This window comes from Genypterus blacodes, unplaced genomic scaffold (assembly GCF_046128005.1).
Source record: "Genypterus blacodes isolate CSIRO-AG114 ecotype Tasmania unplaced genomic scaffold, CSIRO-AGI_Gbla_v1 ptg000111l_1, whole genome shotgun sequence".
In the NCBI taxonomy this organism is placed as follows: domain Eukaryota; kingdom Metazoa; phylum Chordata; class Actinopteri; order Ophidiiformes; family Ophidiidae; genus Genypterus; species Genypterus blacodes.
Genome location: NW_027466915.1, coordinates 520,519 through 539,254, shown reverse-complemented (window position 1 = coordinate 539,254; position 18,736 = coordinate 520,519). Strand labels below are relative to the sequence as shown.

The 18,736-nt window shown below is 40.6% G+C and overlaps 1 protein-coding gene across 2 annotated transcripts in view; it reads left to right on the top strand.

Annotated features, from left to right (window-relative positions):
* The window catches only part of tmem132e (transmembrane protein 132E), a 273,517-nt gene that overhangs the window by 183,707 nt on the left and 71,074 nt on the right, over positions 1-18,736 (top strand). Inside the window, exons 1-2 of one of the 2 annotated variants that reach the window (XM_076161301.1) lie at positions 2,991-3,664; positions 4,282-5,236. In XM_076161301.1, the coding sequence (XP_076017416.1) occupies positions 3,586-3,664; positions 4,282-5,236 (1,034 nt within the window). In that variant the 5' untranslated portion in view covers positions 2,991-3,585. Of the gene's footprint in view, positions 1-2,990; positions 3,665-4,281; positions 5,237-18,736 lie in introns of those variants that run through there. The other variant, XM_076161302.1, reaches the window with a different exon arrangement.

The window sequence follows — 18,736 nt, the reverse complement described above, 5'->3', positions numbered from 1 at the left end:
ATAGTCAGATATCCTTCGAGCATGTTATGAGTGTATCAGTGTCTTTGTTGGTGTGGAAGAGATGCTTCATTACTGACTCCACAGGGCTTTGTCAGAATACAGAAACAATTTAATTTCTGTTTCTGACAAAATACTGATGAAGATGAAGGGAAAAAAATACATTTGTGTCTCGCATCACACACTTTTTTTCTTCTGGTCACCTAGCAGTTTAATTGGGATTCAGCAAATTGAGTGACTACCTGGCCATTTTGCCTTTTGGTCATCACACCCAGCACCCAGCAGAGTTGTTGCTCTTATATGTTGATCGCACCAACGACCAGAACATTTTTCTTGTAAGCGAAAACTCAGCAATAAAGCTCTTCCGATTCTGATTCTGATGTGTGAGATCAGTGGGCTGGTTTGCCACCAACAGTATCTTAATAATAAATCTTAATGAGCTGAAATTAATGGCTCATATGGCTTGCATCACATTTGCAAACAGTTTCCCATGGTGTGCCACAGGGATCTTTACTTGGTCCTATGTAATTCAGATTTTAAATTTACTATTTTTTAGGTGCAAATAGGTGAAACATCACTCGGATTCACTTATGATCACCCTCCTCCCAAATTATGGGAGGAGGGAACGGTAACTTATGCAATTTCACAGTGAAACTGATTTATCGTTATTGCATGCTGGGAAACTGCTCCTGGCAGAAGTAGGTGTAAAGAGATAAGACAGAGAGAGAGAAAGAGAGAGATCAGATAACTGTGATTAGGGGTGGGAGAAAATGGATTAAGTTAGAAATTGTAATTCTTCAGACAAATTAATTATTGTCAGTTGTTGCTGGTAAAAACTTGATACTTTGTAGAAAAAATATTGTGAATTCTTAACTAGTTTTGTTTTTTTGCCTCGCTCTGTCCAGACAGATTTTCTTGAAAGAGTCGAACATGAATGCTGACTATGATTTCACATGTGCAGCACACAGCAGCCACTCTGCAAACTCTGTCAGGGAAACGCTATTTATTGTAGCAACACACCTAACAAATGGGCACATCTCAATCATTATCACTGTGAGTTGAACTGATGGTCTAACTCAAGCAAGTTCTGTTAAGTTGTGTCCAATATCAACAAATTAAAATGTGCTTAATGGCTCAAAAGTGGCGTATTTCAGCAATTGGGTAGATACAAGTGAAGTGACAAGAAAAACACATCTCTGCTAGCGTTGTTAACATGGCAGTTGCCCGAAATGACTCACACGCTGTATCTTAAATATGTAATCTCATCACATCATTTTATTCTGGAAAAATGTGGGGCTCTGTACTGAACATTTATGGCTGTTGGATTTAGGATTCAGCTGTTTTATTTAAATAAAATGAAATAAATTGATAATACATCATCCAGCAGCATTTGTTCCTTTGAGTTTTAGCCAGTTTAGCTTTCTCTATCCAGAACTCGCTCTGCATACACCCAAAATTTGTTACAGATTGGCTCCACACACCTAACACATCTCTTAACATGACACAAACAACTACAAAAAACAATGTAACATGTTTGCATAATATTGCGAGAAACGAGGTGAATTCTTTTTCAACATTACATTACGATCATTTGGAAGACGCTTTTATCCAAAGCGACTTACATTACATTACCACCCTTCGCAGAGGGGTGCCTTGCTCAGGGGCACCTCGGCAGGGACTCGAAACCGGCGACCTTCCGGTTCCCATGCGGAAGCTCTACCCACTGAGCTACTGCACATCATGCAGACCTACCCTACTTGCTTGTTGGCCAGCAGCAAGTGTTGGTCATGGAGGACTATTTGCAGTATTTCTTTAGCTTTCTTGCTGAAGGCCAGCCCAATACAAGCTTTTATAAATATAGAAAGTTCTTAAACATTTACTCTTGAAAACCTCAATTTCTAGGCCTGGAAATTCAAGGTTCCTCTACGCTCTCTAGGCAACTGCTGCCTCAGGAATCATTGAGTGCTGTTCCAATACTTACTTTTCAAACACAACTATACAATCATAATATAAGGCTTTAAGAAAATGTTAAAGCTATGGTAATGTTTGGAGGCACCCAAGATATTCTTTCCTTTTTTCCTAAACCGGAATAATAACAGACTCCCAGTCATGTGATTGGGAACATGTAAAGGTGGGAGATTTGAATGGTGGCTTTGCATTTGGATGCAAAAGAATTGGTATATTGTGCTCTGTTAAAGAATTCCTCAAGGCCGTTAGTGGCTTGACATGTGGATTTGTCCTTTTTACAGTTGGTGCTTGAGCAGCTCCTCTTTCTATCCACACACATGCACACACACTACTGTGAGCGAGAGATATTTGGAAGATATAAGACTAGACAGAAGCTTCTCTCACTATATACTTTGTGCAGTCTTGTCTGTGGCAAGGAGGGCTCATTTGTAAGTGCGGGATCTTTCCTTGGCTGTGGCTTTATCTTTTGTTGTTGCCACTGTTTGCCATTCGGTTTATGGGGCCCACACACACAAACGCACACATCTATGCATTGCTCTCCCTTTCATTATGGGAATTCCAGGCAGGCCTGCTCCCCCTCCCCCTCCACTCGGCATCCCCTCATTCTCATGCATTTCTCAGGGGGCCAGGGCAGAAGAAGGGGAGGAGGAGGGGAAGGAGGAGGAGAAGGGAAGGAAAGCTAGGCTAATTCATCAATAATCTTTACCTAATCCCTCCCTCTCCTCTTCTCCCTCTCACTCTCTTGTGCTCTCTCTCTCTGTCTCTGTGTGTCTCTCTCTCTCTCTCTGTCTGTCTGTCTGTCTGTCTGTCTGTCTGTGTGTCTGTCTGTCTGTCTGTCACTCTCTCTCTCTCTCTCTCTCTCTCTGTGTCTCTCTGCCTGGAGGCATTCAAGCAGTGCATCCAGCCCCCACCCCACCTCTCACACTCACACACTCACACACACACACACACACACCCTACCCTTATACACACAGTTGTATTGCGCACACATTCGAGTCTGCCTGAACACGTCTAAAGGGAGAGGATGAATCGAGCTGGAGAGTGCTGTTTCTCTCTGCCTCTGTGTGTGTCGGTGTGTGTGGTGTAAGTCGAGTCCTCTGTGGGCTGTATGTCTTAGCTTTGACCGGGAGCTGAAATGGTGATTATAGACTAGAGACTAGGTGTGGCAAGATGGGGCGGCGTCAAAGGCTTTGTCTATAGTTCCCGTACAGCCCACCAACCGGGAGGAGGTAATGCCTGTCTATCAGACTGTCCTGGAGCATGCACAGTCTGGGATTCAATGAGCCACGGCACAGGGCTGAACCACTCCGAGACCAAGACACAAGCCACAGGGAATTAGAGAAGCACAAGTTCAAGAAGCGCGGTGGATTCTTTGTGGGCAGCAACAAGAACAAGTGAAGAAGTGCCGGAGTATTGCCGTTCTTCTTTTTTTACCATTATAAATTCCTTTGATTAGGATTTCTTTAAAGAGAAAACTAAATGAAGCCAAACTTCTACGCAGTGCCTTTTTGAGGAACAAAGTTTTTCTTAAAAGAGGATTTGTTTTGAGGGGGATTCAAAAGGATTGTCGGATTTTTCAGATTTTAAGGATGCACTTTCGATGATAAAACCATTTGGAATATGGGACTTCTAATCTATGATTTGGACCACAGGGACAGGAAAACATATTGTTGGTCCCATCTCTGGGTAATTTTGATAAGTATGTGACTTTTATATTGTTTATTCCATGATAACTTAGCTCTTTTATCAATTCTGTTTTATTGACGCATTAAACTTTCGACTTTTTTCTCCAGCTTGTACACGGATTAAAATACAAACATAAGCTTCTGTTATAACCTTCGATTTCTGGTTAGATTTCATGTCCTTTGGGCTTGTTTATGTTTTGTCTGAATTTACATTTGTTCCGAAGCTTTGTGTGTCAAATCAATTGTGACAGAGACTGAGTGAATTAGCCTGTTGTTACATCCTAGATAAAGATCATCTACTTTGCAACTTATTACTGTGCACAACAAGTATTTGACTAGCCTGTGGTCTGTATGCTTGACATGTGTTGGTCAGGTATCTCATGATTTGTGTGTGTTGACCTTCTTGGTTTTTTGCTTCCACACCTGACTGAATAATGCAGTCCGCTGTGACTTCCTGCTTATACCTCCTTCAGCCTCTCATTCCACTGACTGCCCCCTCCACTTAATGTATTTTCCCATTTTTACAAACTGCGACTATTATTACGTTTCAATTCCTCTGCAATTCAGTGTCAAAACGTAAACTGCAGGTTCGAGTTTAACATTAATGTTCTGTTTCTGTTTTCTTTAACAGCTCTTGCAAGCAAAATCTCTCCAACCAGCTCAGATGCCCCCTTCAGTTCCTCAGCAACAACAGTCAGTCCTTCCCCACCTAATGTGTACCTTCCTGCCAACTTCAAGTTGTCCAATGCACAACTGGCTTTTTTTTTGCGAGAGGCTCAGATCACAGGAGAAGTTGTTGGGGGCAGCAGTGGCCCCAGCACTGGACACCCACTGCAGCGCTCTGAGAGTTTTGTAGTCTTTCAGACAAAAGACCTCCCTGCCATCAACATAAGCTTCGGTCCTTTTGCCCGGGACCAAGCCCTGTCCAAAGAGTTGCTCCAGCCAGCTAGTCCACTTGATATCCCTGGTCAGCTGACAGTCAACTGGAAGGTTCGGGCTTTTATTGTTCAGACGCGGGTCTTTTCCAACAACCCCATTGTTCAGGTGTTTTTCTACATTGCTGGCCGGGACTGGGATGACTTCAAGGCCCAGGACAGGCTGCCCTGTGTCCGCCTGCATGCCTTCCGAGATGTCCGTGAAATTAAAACCTCCTGCCGGATGAAAGGTAACATGGCACAGTGTTTGGCCCAGCTGGAGCTGCCACCATCCTGGTTCAACACTAATGTTGCCCCCCTGGGCCGCAGGAAAGGCAACAGTGACGGACTGCTGGATGGACTTATCAGTGAGACTCTGCAGGCTGAACTTTATTACACACTGCATGAGCCTAATCCAGTGGGGGAGTGCATGGAAGGTTCAGGCCATAGGGGTGGTGGTGTTTCCTGGGGAGAACCACTGTCACAGCACCCCCTGCTGCGTATTGGGAGCATTAGCCTGTACCAGGCAAGTCAAGAGCAGCTGTTGGTGGACAAACAGTTGGACAAGAACATGTTTCTGAGACTACCTGAGAAACCCTTGAAGCCAGGGGAGACCCTCAAAATCTTCCTCTACTTGATGCCCAACTCTACTGTGGAACAGTTCACCCTAAAGTAAGTTTCCTTTTACACTTAAACTGTAGACATATGTTGGCTCCAATTGCTTCCAAATGATATGCATAATAAGTTCATCGTTTCAAAATTTACATAACTCCATCTTGAATGACACATTGAATATGTTTAACATTCACACATATCCTCTAGAGAGAGAGAGAGAGAGAGGGAAAAGATGTTTACATGCATAGCAGAACCTCCATCTGTGAATTTCGCTATTTCCATGCAATCATAAATACAAGTACTTCAGATGAATAGATTACGTGAGTGGTTCCCTATAGATCACAGCTAACATTACTCTGTCATAAACTGCAGTCCTATAGCTCTCTCCATTATTATATTCCTCTGTCTTCTCACCATTTGCCTAGGGTTTAGACTTCATATAAACAAAGACATACAATATGCATGGTGTGTCTTGTGAAGTCCTCTGTGGACAGGCTTAACTGGCCTCAAATAATGGATCCATTATCACAGGACAGCGTGTCTTCATTGCATTAATCCGTCCTATTAAAAGCAGCAAAATTAGTTTAAGAATTTTACATAACCCTCATCTTCATCACAATGTTTTTGTGACAGAATAAATCCCAAAGTAATCTGGACTGCTGTTATATAATCCAAATCAGTGTAGTATTCTGTATCTTGGGGGTTCATGAACACCATTCGCTCTGCCATTTATTTCCATTTGGCGTCTAAATAGCCAAATGAGGTATGTAATTACATATTTCAACCTTCTCATTCATTTCCTCATCACTGAACCAAGTGATGTGCCAGGAGTAATTACATTCAGGTAAGATAAAGGGGAGAACTCATAGCTAGTAGACAAAGTAGACAAAATGTGCCAGGTATGTAGGTTTGACCTTTTGAAGTGGTGGCTTAACTTATTTTTCTTCCAGGACAGGATCTGAATAATTTCAATTAAACTGCTGGTGAAAGCAGTTTCTGTATAAAAGCTCAGGCCCCCACAGTGAGCTAGAAATGACTGCATGGTACACATTGATTTGTAGAAGCAACATGCTACAGAAACACTGCTTTTACTATGCATGGAGATACTTTACAGTTGAGGAGTGATGATTGGCTTGTTGAGCCACTTTTATCCTGGTTGACAATGCCAACGTTTGTTCAGACCAAACTACATAGAAGTGTTGATTTAAAAAAAAAAACACATACTGTTTATATTTTCACACAATCAAATCAACAGTTTAGTCAGCACATTCTTGTGTATCGTTCATGTTTGGCATTGTCTCTCTAGTTCTTTTGCAGCTTTTCTCACAACCTTCTACAACAACTCTATGTATCTCTAACGGTGAATGCTGCAGAGAGCAAAAGTAGTGGTCAGTAGTGTGACTCGGGACAAGAGGGCCAAAATGACAGTATTTGCCAGTATTCCACAGTTTGGCCCCTTTTGACTTTTGACTCAGGAATGCTTTTCTGTTGTCCTGCACTAATTTTCCTTCCATGTTTGTCAGCTCTGTCAGTATGAGCACTTTAAAACTTGGATGATACTGTGATTAAGGCAATAAGTCTGATGTTTTCATACATCATGTGCAAATCAGCAATTAATGTTAATGCAAGGTGTAAATATGGTCAATGATCCTGTACCATGGTTTGGTTGTATTTGTCTTTAATTGCAGTGAGAACCCGAGTGTTCAGGATGGTAGTAATAGTAGTATTTGCACTTGTGAAAGCTTGAGCATTGAACAATTTTGTCTCCCTCAAGGTGTGAAGTCTGCAGGAAGAATGGAATTGTCAGGAGCTCAATATTAACTAATTGGCTAAAGGAGGAATAATGATGAAACATATTGCAAACATGAATCTTAACAGAAACTCCTACAGGCTTCAGTACAGAGAATTGGAGAGTATTAATTAAGCATTGATAACTCATTAACCCTCATCAGAAAACCAGTAATATTCTCCCCTGAAAAAAAATCTTCCTTTTACATCAGCAGTAAAGTCTCTGGCCATAGATTTTAATAATATCATTTAGATGGAATTTAAACATCTCAGCAATTATGCGCTTTATTAGATGCTATTAAATTACAACACAGGTCGCAGAAAGGCAATGAGCTTCTTCATATTTTAGAGAAAGTACAACTCGAACAATTCAAACTGCATTTGTGTACACAGATTCCGTCTTTATGTTATTGGTTCCTCATGTTCTCTAGGTTCTTGTTGGGTTTCCTTTATTACAAGTTTAAATGTAATTAATTGAGTTCCTCCTAAGAATAGCAGTTTAATTCCAACATGATTTTTGGTAACAATCAGTCTTTGTGTTATCATCTTTTCAACTAGAAATTTGTCCAAGACGATAATGTCTTTCACCAGCTACATTCCACTACATGTCAGCGTCCTTAATTTTAAACTGGCCACCTCATAATATTTGGGAAATGTTATCGTGGCATTTTGAAAGCCTAAATTATTGACCATAAACTGGCCAGATCTGCTGATTCTCCCTGATCTGTGATTCCTGTATTTTTGACCAGATAAAAGTGTGAAATACTCAGTTGCTCGTTTTTAAAATAGCCAGCAGGCTGCTCGGGGGTAGAAAATATCTCAGATGATTTTATTCAACAAATTAATGCTTTGGGCTTTTGTTCGTGTTTTGTGTTCAAAGGCATTCTTGCAGTCAAAGTTAAGGCAGCATACCTAACCATTCATTATCAAACTCGCAACCCTCAGAAATCCCAAGCATTTGTATAGTATTGTCACCATCAGCAATGTTTTCACTCTGAGGCTCTCCCCCTCTAAAATGCATGAGCTCATGTCATTCATAATATTCTGTTCTCACTTCAGCCCAGTGGCTTTTGTTGCATAGATTCTGTCTCACCATGTTTTTGACACTCTCTGACACCTTCATTCAGAAATCAGATTATAAAATACTGTGATTAAATCAGGGTTGCAGGAATCTGTCAGTCAACCATGATGGAACAAAGTTACATGCAAACTTTGTAGTACAGGAGGGAGACTTTGTCATATTCCCCTGCCTGGTGAAACATTTAGCTGACCATGTTAGTATCTACCTTACCACACTTGTAAAGGCTGACTGCTTCGAGTCCCTCTTGAGCATGGAAATGAAGAGTGATAAAATAGGATTTGAAAGGAGACAGAGCAGAGAGAAGAAAGCCCAATTTGAACCTCCTGAGTGACTTGGCTCAATAGGGTGTGTATAGGTATTGGAAGCCAACTGTGGAGTCTTCTCCACGCACTGAGGAAGCTCATCAAAGATGCAATGAGGAACATCTTTACAGATGAATTAGAAATGTCCCGCCTCTTCATCATCTCCTCTTGCCTTTATCTTTTAATCCAACTTTCCTCTTTTTCTCTCCTCCAGCTTTAAAGATCTCCAACTAATTATTGAACATGATAGCAATGCTTTCTCTCACACACACACACAAACACACACAGGACAGAGCCTCATCACTTGTTTTCCTGTTGCCACAGTGCTGCTGTCAGAAATTCACGTAGCCTGTGCCTATACAAGTTTCATGCTATGAAATGGGAAATTCAAAGTAATTTAGCATGCTACTCTTGTCATTATCTAAATTGGTGTATTTTACAGTTTAAAGGTCAGTGAAATTGATTTATAATAATCATATGCCACATTTTACATTTAAATAAATGAGCTTGACATTTCTGCTTTGTTTGGAATTGATAGTTACAATACAGTAGGTATAATATGGAAATTCCATCCACGTCAGAAAATACCAAGATATATACTATACGGGTTTCAGAACAACACTAAAAACAAAAATAACCAACAAAATAGCAGTGATGTAATCTGAACCATGCAGGTGACAGGTCACTTTCAAATCAGACAACTCATGAAGCATTTATTGTGCACCATCTGTGCAAACTTATACTTGGGTGAAATATAATATGCTATTTAGATTGTGATGAGGATGGTTTCTGTTCAAGAAGTAACTTTGCTTAACCAACGAGCCTCATTAATGATGGTTCTCATAACCTGAATAAGATTTGAAACTGCAATATGTCACTGCATCTAAGTTTGGTCAATGTTGTACTCCCAATTATGATTTTTGGTGAGTCAATGCCGTTTTCCCAATCCCGTACGTGAACTGTGCTGTTGGACTACATGCACATAAAACCAAGTCATATTGTGCTCATCCATGTGAATTCAAGTGGCACTGTGACACTGTGGTCCTCCACAGCCCTGGGTACATTCAATGACCTGGCTGCAAATAAAGGCTGGAGGGGAAAGCACATCGGAAGCCAGGGCCAGTGACCCACATTCAGCAGCAGCAGTTCATCCCCAGAAGCTAGATGGTTGCCTGCACCTTCTAGGAACACACTTACTTCCTGACCCCAGCCTGTGGTTCCTTCCAGTGCTGTGGTCTCTCCCCTCCATGTCCTACATCCTGTTGTCACTTTCAGTGTTTGTTTGTCTTATTCGCCCATGCTTTGATGGGAAACATCAGCGCATCTCGCCATGGAATGACCTAGTTCAGATCGTATGACTTAGGATGTGATGCAGCTGCCACAGCCTCTCTTGTCAGGACACACTAGATGATGAAAAGAAGTGATGTTTACCTGCACTCATCTCTGATACAGAAGGTAGAGGTCAAGAGCTTATTGCTGGCCCAGATTGAGCAACATCGTTAATGTGTTCCGCTCAAACCATTGGGTCGTATTCAATTGGACGACCAGTAGCGCTTCCTCTCTCTCTGTAACTGTTATTTAAAGTGAAGCAGGGCACAAGCACAAGTATTTACCCTTGTGAACTTTAATGTGTTCAGATTTCCCTTTCAAAGGCCTTTGGTACAAATCTTGTAAGGGAATCTAAGTGTGCCAAGACTTTAGGCTGTTTTGAAATTGAGTTCGTTTTTAACGTTTAAAGAAAGTTGCATGTCTCAGCTCTCTATTGTAGGCAAAATGCTGCTATTTATGCAGGTTAAATTCAGTCCTTAGATAATCCTGTCCAACTGCGAATAGGTAAGCTGCATAATGTGTTTTAGGTAATTATAGTTTATATGCTTGAGTGATGAGTGTATTCTGCTTATGTGAAAACGATTCAATATCATTCAGGGGTATTATTTGCTATGCTTAGCATGTATCATGAGTATTGGGTTGGTTTAATATAAATCTTTCGGTTTTCACTGTGTCTCAGAAACACTAAGATGTCAGAGAAGAGGATAAGGTCAGAGGCATTTTCCCAACCACAATCAATTACTTAAGATGTTCCATCCATTTCAACCCAAACCCACAAAGTTCATCTTTGTTAGATATCCAGCCGTGTCCTCATTACACGATTGCATGAATCTGCACAAACACATGCCAACCCCTGCTACTTCCCCCCCCCCCCCTTTGTTAACAGCCCCGAAAGCTCTGTTTAATAATCAACAATCATGTCACATTTCCACAGGGGCAAACAATTTGTGCAGCACCATGGCCAATGTATACTCCAATTAATTAACCTGGTTAACCCCACTAGACCAGTGAGCTCATTATTAAATGCATGTTGTATGGACTTGCATCGTTAAAAACTAAAGGACTTAATTTTAAATTCTAGCGGTGAGCAAGTTTCCAAAGATGCCAAATAGGACTGACTTAGTTACAGAGAAATGAGCCTGAAATGATGCACAAGACTTCTAAAATATTTGTATTTGCTCTAACGGTGCAGCATACAGTATTTAATAATCATATACAGTGGCTTCAGTGATGTGCCAGAAACAACACACAAATGCAGAATATATACGATACATGCTTTACTTCAAGCAAATTAGAGCAATGTTTTGAATTTAGAGTGTTAAAGAAGATCCATCTAGTCTCTGTACCCGCATATCCTACTCAGGGTCATGGAGGTGCTGGAACCTGTCCCAGTGGTCATTGGGGAGAGACAGTGTACACCTTCGATAGGTTGCCAGTCCATCTCTCACATCACAGAAACACAGAAAATTGTTCTTTACAATTGCCTGATGCTAAACATTATGCAGTCTGCTCAGCAAGGTTGGTAATTTGTTGTGAAATATCATGTTCAGACACTTTTATGGCAGTTTTTGGAAGTTGTTTGTGTGGTGGTGGTGGGGGTTTATTTGCTGTTTTTTCAGCAGAACCACGTTGATTCCATTCTGCTGCGGGTAATTAGGCATCATTGATTTGGTTGTCTGAATTGGTCTTGACTGTGTTAATTGTCCTGGACCTTGTGACATGCTCAGAAATTATTGGAAAATGATTTCCCTGAATGTTGTCTTATGACGTACAGCTCACTGGATTTTGACACTGTGTTTGAAAAGATTATTGCTCTGTTTCAGCCTTTAACCTATTCCCACTGCTAAGTATCAGTACTCAGGCATTTGTGCAGTGAAAACTAATTTGTAATAAAATGATAATATAAGTAATTGTCAGATTATACAGAGTGCAGCTCAGTCCAGCTCTCGCTTAAATAATTTCATCAAGAGCACAGATCTCTAACTTCTAGTCAAGTCTTGTCAAGTCAAATCTTCTTTTTTCCCCTTAATTTTACAATCATTATATTGTGTTCAAGGTCATCTGTCTGTTTGAATAAAATGATAAAATACAGATATGAGGCTGGGGAACAAAAAAGGTTCTTCTCGTCAGTAATTTTTTTCATATTAGCACATTTTCCCTAAGAGTCCTGTCATGTCCCGTTGCAGGCTGTAGTTTGAGAAACAAATTTATGAAAGCGTGGTGTTTCTCATTTTTGTAAGACTTTGATTTGGGTAAGCTTTGTCAGATATAGTCCTGGTGAAGTTACAATGAAATTCTAATCAACTGAAGTGAAAAAAATAAAGGAATGACATCGCATCCACTGAGGTATGCTTTTATTTTCTTGCAGATTTGGTTTATGAATGGATGACGTTCAGTGAAGAGAATTCAATAATGTGGAAAATCAGACAAGGAGAATGTATGTAGGCAGAGAGGCAGGTAGAGAGGCATTGGCCCCAAGGGGTTATCGTATTTCCTAGCATCAAATTTCTGTCCGTCTTCCTCCTCCATTAGATCATTCCTTCCAAAGTACCCTCCCACAACCACACATAGTCCTATGTTATCTTAAAAACCTTTAGGCGTTTAGGGGACAAGACGATGATAAGCCATATTTTTCACAGCAGGCTCCGCCAATTTACCTGTCCCTCTCCTTTTATGTTGTCACACACAGAAATTGGTTACTATCTCTCTCTATTTGCTGTATTTTATGGTGCCTGCCAAGAGATTTGCCAAGCCAATCTGTAGTAATAGACACGGCTCTACCCAGTGTGAAGGATTGTACTACCCAGCAGGCTGCAGTTTCAAAGGAGGCAGTGGTTTTGTGAAGCGGCAACTTCACATCACTACTAACTTTTGATTTTAATGATGTCCTCTCTGCTGTGAGGAGCTGTACTTTGCAGCTGTTTGCAAAGCTCAAAAGCAAATCCTGTAGACAAAGATGAAGAGATGTGCTGTTTACTGCTGACCTGCATCACCTTTGATCCATAGCTGTGCGTTATAGGGCAAGTTATATAACAACTCCTCATACTTTGAATTGATACACAAAGGACAAGTTGCCCTGCAATTTTTCAAATTTTGAAGATGAGAAAATTGACAATTTGTGATGCCATGTGGAAAGGTAGACTTATGTTCACTGGAACTCTGCCAAGCAATTGTTTGTCACGGCGAAGCTGAGAGGGCAGGCAGACTGAGAAATAGATGTCAGTTGAGGCTGAATACTGAAGGCAGCGCTTTTTGCTGTACGTGTTGGAAGCTCTTTCTTTCATTCAGTCTGATTGGAGTCATGGTAAAAGAATAATGGGCAAAATAGTGCATTGTGAGCACATGGGAAACGGTCCAAATTTAAAGGAAGAAGTTCTGATAAGAAGTGACTGGGTTAATGCATATTCATAAAAGATGGCAGTCAATCCGGACTACTAAATTAATGGTTTTAAATGCATGAACTGGGTCACTACCCTCCGGCAGTATAATCTGATTCTGATTAATACAAATTAAAGTCATGGCCATGCACGAAAATCAAATCGTAGAAGTGAAAAAGTTTAATGGACTTTTTTGTTCAATGTCAATGTTTATCCAAAACACAGATGTTTTGTCACTATGTTGATATTATTGGTAGAATTACATTTTAAATTGAATATATTAAAATTTTATTTAAATCAACCACAAAACATTTTTTTCCGTTTCTTTTCTGGATATTGCAGGACCCTTGCGTTTATCAAAAATGCCAATTCTACTGATCATTTTGATTTGGAGGGAAATAATACCTCACTGTTCTCCATATTCTACCAGAACTCTGCTGACAACCAGAGAGCAGATGAAAACTTCACTGACTGTCATGTTGTGTCTTCCAATGTCGAATTTTTCCTAAAGCCTGATTAGCACAACTAGCAACAATAAATTGTGTAGCAGTATAACCAGGGGTAAAAGTAGGCTGGTATGGTCTAGTGCTCCATAACACTAAAAGATTCAGTGCCAGTAGGAAGAAGGGACAGCACTGCAGAAAGCAGGGGGGGTTGGCTGCGCTGACCATTCAGCTCAATGCCTCAGCTGCGCCAGACACCCAGATCTGCAGCTATTTGGACCCATCACACAGAGACAGACAGCAGAGTGGAGCAGAGAGGAGACATGGATACAGCGATATGCTACCAGTCCCACTCTTTATATTCTGAGAACAAACAAAACTATTTAAAATAATGCTGTTCGGAATTCCTTCCTACACACACAAAGGGCTTGCGCATTTGAAGACTAACACTTTCATTTAGTAATTTTCTTGTAATTAAAAAGAAATTGTACAGCATCTACGTACACCATTTAAATACATCATTTGCTATCAATGATGCCGAGTGAATTAGTAGGCCTGTAAATGTTAAGCAATCGATAATACTGATTAAAAGTTAGAGCATCTTAATCAATAATGGATTAAACTGCTTTCAGCCGAAATGCATTGGATTTGTTAAAGTGTTGCTGGAGTCTTCTCTTCTAGTCTAAGACTGACTGGTCAAATGGCAAAATTCAAGTTAGGAATCCAAACAAACAAAACCCATGCTTGTAAAAGCAACAGAGTGACATTTTCAATACAAAACACTGATACATGTGAGATACACAGGAAAAATGTCATGTCGTGATTGCTATACTTAACCAGTTGGAAGCAAGATCACTGTAATCATAGCTGTAGCCAATCACAGTGAGCTGCCAACTCAGTGAGACTGTGAGACTGACTGAAATGACTGAGGGGCTGGAAAAGCTGGGTTTGTGTGTATTCTTTTTGTCAACAAGCTCTAACTTGCTAATATAGAGCCAAATATTTGTCTTTTTTTAATATAAGACATGTTCATGATGTTTCCATTGAAAGTTAGAATTTAATGCCAGGGTCTGCAGTGATGTCCTCCACTGACCTCTCAATGTGTGACAAGCCCTTGCCTGTCAATATAGCCTATTGTTCACATATTTTCGAGTAAGTAAGAGCTGTGGTATTGCCTGAAAATGTTGAAATGACGAAAATAAAAGAGTTACATTTTACATTGCTTATTATTCTAAAAAAAAGTTGCTTTAATTAAAGAAAAATCAAAGAGCTATATTTATTTTTGCATATTGCAATGCTGACACAAAGTTGTGTTTTTGTGCAGCAATCTAAATATAACTAGTCCTCGGTCTGCTGGCTTTGCTGATATTATCATATACAGCCTCTGTGCACAGTCCCAGACCGCCTATACCTATGCACATTCTGACAGACTCAATGTCTGGCTTTCTCTGATGCACTCATTGATGCACTTAGAAAGACTGATCACATTAATTGTTGAATGATACCTTGGTTATTATGTTGTTGATTTTCAAATTATATATTTACTTTTACAAAGCAGGGAAGCCTGAAAGAGAAATATGATTAAATATCAGCGCGTGGTAAATAAAAAATTAAAGCAACTGTCAATATAAAACCAAGTGGTGCCTTATAGTTGTAAAAGAGCCTGTATTTTACACCAAAACAGCCATTCAAGAAAGCAATTCCAGGGCATACATGCATGCATCCCATGTAGCACAGAGGTTTGAAGCAGTACAAAATACATTCAAAATCACCTATCAGTCAAGTAAAGGGCAAAGTAAGTATAGGCATAAGTATGCGTGGGATATTTCAAACATAGTTGGATATTTCAAACATATGCATAATTGATGTAAAATATAGCAGTCAACTATTAAGTCCAGTTTAGCAAACTACCTGTGACCACATAAGCATTTCAAGCTACAGCATTCTTATACTATGTCGGATAGTATGAGCCTTTTTTCCAAATGGGAACCATTTCTTGTGTAAATGTAATGTGGAGGCGGGGTTAAAGTGAGTTCATGGGGAGTTCCACTGTGTAGAAACATGGCCCCTGGCTATTGCTTCTGTATTTCCTCAGTAGTATTAGGCTGACGTCTAACTACTGCCAAATGCATTTAGATATGGTCAATCTACAACAACAGCTTGATAGTTTCACAGGCTGCATGCACCCCCACCCACCCACCTGCATCTCCCCCACACAGTGAAAACCATCTCCTCGTACCACCAAGCGTGACACCTCTCTCTTTCATCTCATTGTCTTTGTTCTTCCTGGTGGAGGAGTGAGCTTCATAGTAGAGGTTTCTACTGCTGGAAGTTGTTATGTTAAGCTCATATAATTTAGAATAATTTGAGCACACTCCTCGCAATTGATGCTTCCCAGCAAACTAGGACAGATTTGTTATGGCCATTTGCTATGCCCTCCTATACTCTCTAATGCTGTTTAGCTCTCCAGCCTCTCAGCAGGGCCTTGAACTCACATTTGCTTTCTGTTGTAATTTTTTAAGGAAAGTGGGCAGAGCATACTCGAAATAATTACCTTCTGTGAAAGTGAACACCCCAACTAAATGAGTAGACGTGAATCTCTCAAAAACAGTAGATGTCTGTATGATGCGGATTGGAAACATTGCCAAAAAACATTCCTTTTTGTGGTGAGGTTTGAAAGGGTGTGATTATCTCGCCATTGTGTGAAGTGCATTGTATAAGAAAGCAGTTTCTTCTTGCTGTAGCACTTGCATAGCTGCTCCTGCTGCAGGAGGACAAAGAGAGGTTGAGAAGAGTGTTAGTATTTTAAGTTTCAGCTCCAAGGCTTTGCTCGTTGTGTTTATTGTTCTTAATTGTTTCAGCCTACACTACCAGAATCATTATTTCCTTCCTTCATTAAGGCAAATACAAATACATGAGTTATGTGTGGTATGGGAGAAGGTTGCTATGGGAAATTTCAAGCAGTATTTGTGTGGACTAAAGTTAATTACGTCTCTATCAAGATAACCTCCATTAGCTCTCTCCCCACCCACAAAACACCAGTTAAGGGCTGCCATAATCATTCAGTATACCCGCCCACGGAGTAAGCTATTTACAACTAATGTGACACATTCCTTGAAATGAAAGGTTCTCTCAAGCTCAATGCAAGCTAGACACGACAACACATTATAACTAAAATTAGGCAAGCACAGTACTTATTCAGTGCTTATTATTATTTGTACAGTACTATTATACTATGACTGATATATGATCAACCAAGTAGAGGGCTAGACAGGTCGACTCAGTTTGTCGGAACCAAGGACCAACCCGATCCAAATTATGATAATATAAATCATTATGACACTCAGTCTAATTGGTTTGGGTGCCATGCTATATGGTAACAGGTCTGTGTGTGGGTATATGTTATACCCAAGTGGATCTCAGTGGACTCATTATCAGCACTGCTGATGTGCGATAATCACTGCAGGACAAAATTGTTTTTGAGTTCTGAGTGCCTGATCTAGCACATGTACATTTTTCACTTCTCTCTTAGTAACATTTAGATTAAGTAATTTGGCAGACGCTTTTATCCATTGCGAAGTACATATGAGATTTGAATACAACACAAGCAAAGTTCTAGTCCGGAGAGAACAACAAGCATAAGTGCTAAGATGCTATATTCTAGTTGACCAACAGGAGGTTGGTGGTTAGACATTGGGTGTGAAGGTGCTTACAAAAGATTTGTTTTTTTAAAGACAGAGAGGGACTCAAATGGAGTTAGTTGGTAACTCATTCCACCACCTAGGGACCACCAGGTGCCATTCATTGGCAGAGCAGAGCTAGTGTAAGGGAGAATAAGCCTGCATGAGAGAATTCAGTGAAGTTGGAGTTAGATTGTTACACTGTTTTGTAGGCGAATGAGCTGCTACATTCTAGATAATTGAACTGCTTTCAATGCACATGCCGGTAGACCTGCTAGTAAGGCAGTATTCAAGGTGAAAGATGACAAGAATCTGTACCAGGAACTTTGCCGCATACTCAGACAGGAGGCGTCCGATTTACCTGTAGTTGCATAGGGCAAATCTACATGGCCGAAAGATTGAAGCAACATGTTCCTTGAAGGGTAGTTGGTTATTAATCGTGACACCCAAGTTCCAGGCAGAGATTGTGGGATCAACTTGAGATGAATCAAGCTGGATGCTGATTTTTTAGATTGTATGTAAGAATTGCCTGGGATGACAAGTAGCTCAGTCTTGGATAGGTTGAGTTGAAGATGCCAGTCTTTCATTCAGGCTGAAATACTACTGAGACTATTCTGTGCCAAGAGCGTACAGTCTTCTGGCGTGACATCAGCATATGAATGGAAGGAGAAACCCAGTGAGCGGATGATTGCGCCAGGTTTGTGTATATGCAGAGGAGAAACGGTCTAAGGACTGAAACGTGAGGTACCCCTGTTGATAAGCAGTGCAATTTCAACACATCCCCCCTCCATGACACTCTTAAAGATCTCCCTGAGAGATAGGACTCAAACCATCTGAGAGCTGATCCTGAGATGCCAAGCTCAGACAATGCGGAGGGTGGGATTTGACCTTGTTGAAACCAGACTTGTTGGGATCATGTAGGTTGATCTCACACAGGAAGTTTGAGACATGTTTGGAGAGTGCACACTCTAGTATATTGAACAAAAAGGGAGGACTGAGACGGGCCTGTAATGCTCAACCAAGGATGGGTTGAGTCTAGGTGTTTTGAGTGATGGGGTGCCCAGAGCTTGCTTGAATGTGGTAGGTAATACCCCTGTTGTGAGTGATTGATGATGTGTGCAGCTGCAGGGATAAGTCTGTGAAATATGATAGGAGGGATTGATACCCACAGAGATCAGTGGGATCTATGGTTTTACGCAACTTCCTCTCAGCCGCCCTGAGTGTTACTGTCTGGTAGCATCAGTGAATCATGGGCACGAGCCGGCCTGGAGGAGAGGAGATGAAGTTTGTTAAGTGAGGTGGTTAGAGAAGAGCAAAATGTGTCTGTAGCCTTGTAGAGGTGAAGTGAGGTAAACTTGATATGAGGGCGTATAATAGCTGAGACTTAAGTCGTCGTAATCCTTAGAATTTTACCTCTGAAGAACTAAGAACCTAAAATGTTAATTAAAATATAACACGCAAGTGGCAGGGCACGACACAGAGAGATATGTGAGTATATGACAGTGTATAAATCCACCTGCGCAGTTTCACACAAAATATTTCATCTTTCTATGCATT